This window comes from Corella eumyota, chromosome 1 (genome assembly GCF_963082875.1).
Source record: "Corella eumyota chromosome 1, kaCorEumy4.1, whole genome shotgun sequence".
NCBI lineage: Eukaryota > Metazoa > Chordata > Ascidiacea > Phlebobranchia > Corellidae > Corella > Corella eumyota.
In genome coordinates this window covers 22,047,315-22,055,424 of record NC_137490.1, presented here as the reverse complement: position 1 = coordinate 22,055,424, position 8,110 = coordinate 22,047,315, and the positions used below count along the sequence as shown (strand labels likewise).

The window sequence follows — 8,110 nt, the reverse complement described above, 5'->3', positions numbered from 1 at the left end:
TATTTTTAACAAACATAATTTTTTTATAAAAAAGTTTTTACTCTTAATAAAAGTATTTACCCCAGAAGAAAATACTAAAAAACAAAGTTTCTACTCAGCAATTTCATAAAACAAAAAGTATTTGCTAAAAAATCGTGTAACTAAAAAGTATTTACTTCCCCAAATATATTTTATTTAAAAAATGTGTCTTTAAAGAAAGTGTTTACTTCAAATAGTGTCTACCCTAACAACTGGTGTGTTTAGAACGCATCATCTCAATAAGTAAAGTGTTCTCAGGTAGCATATTACATTCTAGTTGTTGTTGTAGATATTCTTCCAACAACATCGCCAACGAACGAACCTCAGATAATCGAAACAATAATTTTCCGACTCTGAAAAAATGTTAAAATAAATATTTTTATATTTGGCTCGAGAAAGGGTTAAGGTAACTGATGTTACTCTATGTTTTGGTCGTGATGTCGACCTTCCCTTATCGAGTACAAATATTTAGAAAAAATTGTCAAATATAATAATATATGTATTTTTTTTGTTAAAAATAATAGCATATATAGTTTTGGATATAAATGGTAATAGAAAATCATTATAATTAATTAGTTAAAATTGATAATTTATAAAAAAATATGTTTTTGTTACTTTTTTATCTTATTATGGTGCGATTTGAATTGTAAGTGTAAGTGTAAGTTTCAATCCTATATTTTACATTTAAATAACATGGTTTCATATACCAATGTTCTTACTATTATATCATTATTCTTTAATAAATAAGTATATGGGCTTGTATATTAAATTTAGATAGACCTAGTGCTGGTTACCTGTCGTTTTGGTAATTTCTTGAGGCATATTCACACAAAGCTTCGTTAACTTGATCTTGCATATGTTCACATATTTCATTACGTGATTCTGGTAAAATATTTGTGTTAATTTATTTAAAAAAAACATGAATATTTTATTTATTTATTGTTTTAGTTAGAATTTAAATTAAAAAAAAACAGAAAAGAATCAGTCATTCGAACAAAATTTTATAGAATTTTTTTTTAATTAACCTTTGCACCTATAGCAGAACGGTCTTAGTGTAAGTGTGTACTTAATGTTATATTATAGCTAAATATTGTTTAACTTTGATAACATTGTGTGGGCTGTTAAGTAAAGTTTATAGGTATGACCTTTTATAAGAGTAAAGGTTAAAACTAGAAAAGGGATTTTAATAATGTAACAATCAAAAAATTACCCAAAAAGGCCTAAAACTGATTTAAATTTTTTGTTTTAGATTTTTATTTAATTATTATGAAATGATTTTAATATATTTTGTTACGACTATACCTAGATATCGGTTTGATTTCCACTGCTTCTATGCGCACTTAAGAAGCTATAAACGGTATAAACTCCTACTAAGCCAGCATTAATTACCAGATTATAATTATCAGGCAATTATAATCTATATTATCCCTAACTGCGAAATGCAACTCGAGACTGGGTCAGGGTAACAAATGTTGCTCTATGTTTAGGCTGTAAGATCGGCTTTTTAAAAAAAATAAATAAAAATTAATTAGATTGAACAAAATAGTCGAAAGTTATAATTTTACCTGCGTTAAATAGAATCAAATATTTCATGCAAACAAACTCTCTGTAATCCATTTTAAGCATTCGAAATCTGTCTTCAATTCCCTTCGATTTTTTGAGTATTCGCTCGACTAAAGTTGGGTCTTTACTTGGTCGGGTGAAAGGAAAAGTATGACCCGATGCTAATAATATGTTTTCCGAATTCCAAGTTACCTAAATTAAATAAATAAAATGGTAGAACAAAAAATTAAAACAAATTTAAAATAAAATTGTTGTAGACTAGTTATATATACAAATAGTATGAAAAAAAAATTTAAAATGTTAAAATTTTTTTAAATAAATATTTTATAAAATTAAGCAAAATTTAGTATTTTATTGTAAAAAAATGGATTTGAAATATTTATTTTAGTTTAATTTGATAAAATTACTGTTTAAATTATTTCTTTTACAGTTTTTTAAGTCATTTTTCTTACTTGTCTGTAAATATGATCTAAAGCCATTAATTCAATCCAACAGCTTTTTAACAACTTCATTTGCTCAACAATCTAAAAAAAAAAAATAGCATTCAATAATCTACTAAACAAAAACTTAAACATAGTGAATAAGTGACCGGCAGCGTGGTGTAGTGGTAAGAACACTTATTACACCACACATGAGGTCGTGGGTTCAATCCCCACTGATCTCATGTTGTAGCGCCCTTGGGTAAGGCGCTATAAATGGTACAAACTCTTGCTAAGCCAGCACTTAATCAGCAGTATAATTATCAGGCAATTATAATCTATAATATCCCAAACTGCCACAGGCAACTTAAGATTGGGTCGGAGTAACTTATGTTACTCTATGTTTAAGTCGCGCATTTGACTTTCTCACATCAAGAATAAACATATATACAAAAAAAAGTATCAATATTAAATTTATTAAGAGCACAACTTAAATCTGGGTTCAAATAATTACTAGTGTGTTAAATTGGTTATGGCGACGGACTACAAGTCAAAAGGTTTTGGGTTTGAGTCGCACCAATGTCACACTAAACGCCTTTGAGCTTAGCGTTTACAGATAGCTTAAAAACACGTCTTAATAACACCCTTCTTTAATTATAATAGAAAACTTATTAACTTAAAAGGATACGAAAAAGAGGCTGAACCGTAATACGTAAAATGACTTTAATTTAATTTTACTTTATGTTTTTAAGCGTTTAAATGTCAACTTATTAAACAACGTTTTTACAGCTTAGACCTCTAGACTATTTATTATACTTATAAAAAATAACTAATAGTGTTAAAATTGCTTTGTTAGAGTATAATATAACCCTGAAGTTTAGCAAAAAAAGTGTAAATTAATAAAATAGTTTTAGTAAAGATAAATATTAAGCTTACATCTAGTTGTGCAAAAAAAGTTGTTTTTTTAGCCCATTCGACCAAAGTATAAAGACTTTGATCCGCTATTACAGCGACCATGGAAAAAACATTTCTTTGATTTGAAGGTGGTAGAAGCTCTAATGCTTTTAGTATTCGATCCTTCATCTTAAATATAAATATTTTGGGTTAATCTTTACATAAAATATGGTAAATATTAGAATAACTAAAAAAAATGAGGTTTAAAATATAAAGTATATAACCTATTAACTAACAAAATAAGTATCTTAAAGTGATTTTAAAAGCAAATAAATTATGAAAAAACAGTTATTTCTTGTAAAAAATGACTGTTTTTAAACTTATTAGGTAACTAGTGGTTAAAAATATTGGGTATTATCTCGCTAATAAATGATAACAATGTTTGCTTGCGTAAAAACAAAGTTGTCCAGGTTATTTACTTTTAAAATTCAGCAAACTTTATGTTGTTTGTTCTACTGGACATGTTTGTATTTTATCAATTCAAATATGCTTATTGTTTACTTAATTAAAATGATTTAATAACCTTATTTGGTTTAATATTTTATAAAGATTTTAAACTAAAAATGGGCCGTAAAAAACATTGTTTTTTATTTTTGTTTTAAGTATTTTAAATTAATTGTAAATTTGTTAAATTAATTATTATTTTACTTACTTCAAATTCTGATGGTTCGGATTTAATGAGGTCATCAATTAATGACGTCGTACGACGTGGTTGGGAATGCGTAGAACTTGATATTGTATTTTCCAACGGTTCGTGAATTTCTAGTGAGGTTAAATATTTGTCTAACTGTTCAGTAGCCTGCTGCTGTTTTTCGCACCAGCCGCCAGTAACACGGGTAAAATTATAAGGGCCGTCGCGAAACATAACGGGCGGGCAACTATATAGTCTGTGGAGTCCATTTTGAGGGCCTAAACTTTCTAAATTTGGTAAATGATGGCCTTGAACCGATGGTGGTAACAATAAATTCATGTGGTAAGGTTGAGTTAATGTTGGTGAAGTGTATGTGGAAGGTAGAATGGTGTTGTGTGACATCATATGTGTTGGTTGAATGGGGGGCGTTATGACTTCATATTTAGGGGTAAGATCGTTTGATGTAAAAGGGTCTGGCCAGGGTAAAGTGGTCTAAAAAAATTTAAAAAATTAAAAAATAGAAAAAAATAACAAAAAACTTTAAGATAAAATATAGTAAATAGAATTTAAACTTTACACAATTATTTTCTTCTTTAAAATCTTCAACGTGGATTCGTTTATAATTGTTCATATCTTTCAATTTCTTTTTTCTAACCCTGTCTTGTTTATATAGAGGACCAAAAGCATTTCTACCGCCCCGCATTCGGTCTCTTCTTACAGCTAAAAAAAAAAAATAAAAAATAGTTTTTTTAAAGTTAAAATTAAAGAAACTTTTTAAAAGTTTTAACTTTATAAAAATAAGAAAAAATATTTGTAAAAAATAAGTTATATTAAATATAACTTTTACTTTTTCGATATGAAATTGCTAATTTAAAGTTTTTCAGTATTTTTTACATAAAATAGTTTAGTGTTGTGTTATATATTACTAAAAATAAGGGTAAATACTTATATATATATATTTTTTTTGTATATCTTTATCCTTAATGTGGAAAAGTCGAATGCGCGACTTAAACATAGAGTAACATAAGTTATTCCGACCCAGTCTCAAGTTGCCTGTGGCAGTTTGGGATATTATAGATTATAATTGCCTGATAATTATACTGATGATTAATATTGCTATATTATAGACTGTTTTATAATATTTATTAATCAAAAAATAACAAAAAATATTGAGTAATTAGCAAAAATTTTAAATAAATTTAAAAAAATTGTTTAACTTGCATTTTTTAAAAATTGTTTTCAAAATTTTATTATTTGTTTTCTAAGCCAGTAATTATTGGTAAAAACTACTCATACTTCATATAAATCAGCAAATTACTCAAAATATTGATCCACAAATATTGTTTGCAAATCTCTCTGTCTTAAAACAAAAAGATTTTTCAAAATCCTAAACAAACATAAAAAAAACGGCGCGTAAAATTTTCGATAACGTTTACGTTTAAGAGTTAGTTAAACAATTTTTATCTTTAATATATCGTATTACGTTATAATGTTTATTTATTGGGCATCATAGTGGTACGATTAACGTTGTATTTCTTAAAACTGTGCTTACAAAAACTTTGCATAAATCTCAAGGCTAAAGTTATAAATTAATCTAAAATTAAGATATATTTTTTTTTAATTCGTAAAGTTGAAAAAAGATTAATTTGTTTTACAATTTGGAATATAACCTAAAAAAATAGGGTTGCTAAATTTGCAAAAATTATTTTGTGAATCAATATTTTTAAGTAATTTTGCCGATTTAAATAAAGTAAGAGTGTTTTTTACTAGGAATCGCTAGTTTAGTAAATAAATAGTAAAGTTAAGAAAACAATACTTGCTTATAATTCATAAATTTAACTTTAAATTCACTTTATTTTTTTTATTATTACAAATTACGTTTTTACATTCAAAATTTTACTTTTTTACAGGGGGCATATAATACATATTATAACAATAGACAAACTGTAGACCAATATAAACTGTTGACACTGTATAATAATACACCGACCCTATCTAAGAGTAGTAAAGACCTACTAACATTTTTATTGTCACTAAACCACAATTAATAGGATGATAAAACCACTTTATATCTAAAATAAAATTTCAATGTAATACAAATCCACGTTTAATTGGGCTAAAGTAAATTCTGGCTGATAAAGAGATATTTTTACATATATACAAATCCTAGTTTAACATGGTTTTTAAATTAAAATCTTGTTTATATTATATTATGTTTTATCCATTTTAACTGTATATTGGTTTATCATTTTTAGTTTTAAAATAAATGCAAGTTTTAGTCAAAATTTTCTGAATTTTCATTACACAAAAAACATTACAAAATAACATCATTTTTCTATAGTAAATTACTGCTAAATGTTTGTTTAAAGTTTTATTGAAAAAAAGTTAAAAAATATTGTATTTAAAATAGATTTTGTTGTTAAATAGGCTGTTAAATAGGTTGTTGTTAAATAGGAATAAAGTTTGTTTAAAAATTAAGCAGCTGCTTTGTAGGTTTAAATAAAATATTATCTAATTTAAAGCACACTGCATTCAAGTGTTTATGGCTATTTCAATAAAAAGCAATGCCAATAGCTGTATTTAACATCTTAAAAAAAAATTAAAAACCAAATATTAAATCAAGTTTTCACCTTCTATTCGCATTCCAACCCTTAAACATTTCTGATATCTGCAAAACTGGCAACCCTTGCGTTGTGTTTTATCAATCTGACAAGTACTGGTGTTAACGCATGAATATTTCTTCCCGTTCTGAACGGTTCTCTTAAAGAAACCTTTGCAACTTTCACATGTCAGTAAGCCGTAGTGATATCCAGACACCTGTAATCAATAAGCTTGTTATAATGTCATAGAGGCATAAATTTTAGGACATTTGTGATATAAATGTTATTAAAATAAACCGGCAGCGTGGTTGTAGTGATAAAAACACTTGTTACACCATCATGAGGTCGTGGGTTCAATCCCCACTGCTCTCATGCTGTAGCGGTTTTGAGTAAAGCGATATAAACGGTATAAACTCCTGCTGAGCCAGCACTTAATCAGCAGCATAATTATCAGGAAATTATAATCTATATAATATTCCAAACTGCTAAAGGCAACTCGAGACTGGGTCAGAGTAACTGATGTTACTCTTTGTTTAGGTCGCGCGTTTGACTTTCCCACCTCGATGATAAAGATATATACAAAAAAAACAGATTGATAGTCAGCTCTATTAGCTACATTTATAGTTTTTTAATATGTTGGCAACTAATATATACAATATGTAGTTTACCTGCGCACCACAAAAGACAGTTTTTTTATTTTAAAGGGTATAACTTTAAGATATTTATTTTTTCGTTTACTGAAATTTATTATATATAAACAATATTTGTGCTTTTTGGGGACTAGTTGTAAGGTTTGTTGTTAAAATGATTTAACTGATAAATAATGACTAACATACATTAAAGCATTTGTATTTTTCGGTTCTCTTTACTATTATATAGAAGGAGAATTTACGCTAAAGACTCATAGGTTTAATATAATTCTTTTACTATAGTTTTTTTAATTTTCACTTTTTTAGATGCATTAAGATTAAAAATTACAGTAGTAGGTTATAATAAGAAAGTTTGTTAATTAATAGTTTTTGTTTAATTAAACAATTTAAAATTATTTGTTAAGAAATTACCTTGTCTCCACAAACAGGACATTTTTCGTTCTCAAAATGTTCCTTCATATTTAATTAAAATATTAAATTATAAACTTAAAATAAAACAATTTTTAAACCAATCTAAACGTTTTTAAACATATAATTATTTGTATTTTTTATACGTTTTTACGCAAAAATGTATGCTTAATTTTTAAACCTGTATTTACATTATTTTTGTTCTGAATTTTTAAATAAAATGATTATTAACATATTCATTTACTTAAACACAGTAAATCTAAAGTTTAAAAATAAATTTAAACTTATTAACTTTCTGTACATTTATTAAAAATCGCTTCTAAATACTTCAACTATGCATTTAAAAATCTTTGCAAAATTACTCGTTTGTTGCATATCTTAAACTTTGCCTGTTCACTTTACTGTTAATGGTTACACTATGGGGCCGCTGTTCGAGCAAACATTTGTCAATTATTAATTCCTGATTGTTTTAGGTAAAACCTACGTCACTGAGGCTAGCTTAGCACGCAATCAAATATGTGATCGGCAAACAAATAATTACGACACACCGGTTTGTAAATAATTTTGCAATCTTCGGCAATCTGTGAAAAGATTAATTTCGATTCCGGTAATTTGGTATTCTGGGTATAATTTGGTATTTACCGACTATAGTTGTAACTCCTTCTTTTAAGAGATTGGTTTTTTAATTATTCGAAAGTAACTTTGGCTTATTATTTATTTGAAATTAACCAATAGTAGTATTTGTTTTCTATATATTTTTTTATTTAATTCTTTTTTTATTCATAATATTTAGTATGAAAAAATTAAATAAAAAAAATAAATTTGATCAATTTTTGGGTTAATTTTGAATTATTTGACACTAACATT

General features: G+C 26.4%; 1 protein-coding gene across 1 annotated transcript; it reads right to left on the bottom strand.

Annotated features, from left to right (window-relative positions):
- Positions 1 to 223: 223 nt before the first annotated feature.
- Positions 224 to 7,294, bottom strand: LOC145742336 (nuclear receptor subfamily 5 group A member 2-like). The gene is made up of 9 exons (XM_082560121.1): positions 7,247 to 7,294; positions 6,216 to 6,402; positions 4,163 to 4,305; positions 3,607 to 4,077; positions 2,937 to 3,083; positions 2,034 to 2,105; positions 1,584 to 1,773; positions 813 to 900; positions 224 to 371 (listed from the first exon to the last, which is right to left on the bottom strand). The coding sequence occupies exons 1-9, from the start codon at positions 7,292 to 7,294 to the stop codon at positions 224 to 226; spliced, it is 1,494 nt and encodes a 497-aa protein (XP_082416247.1).
- Positions 7,295 to 8,110: the final 816 nt, after the last annotated feature.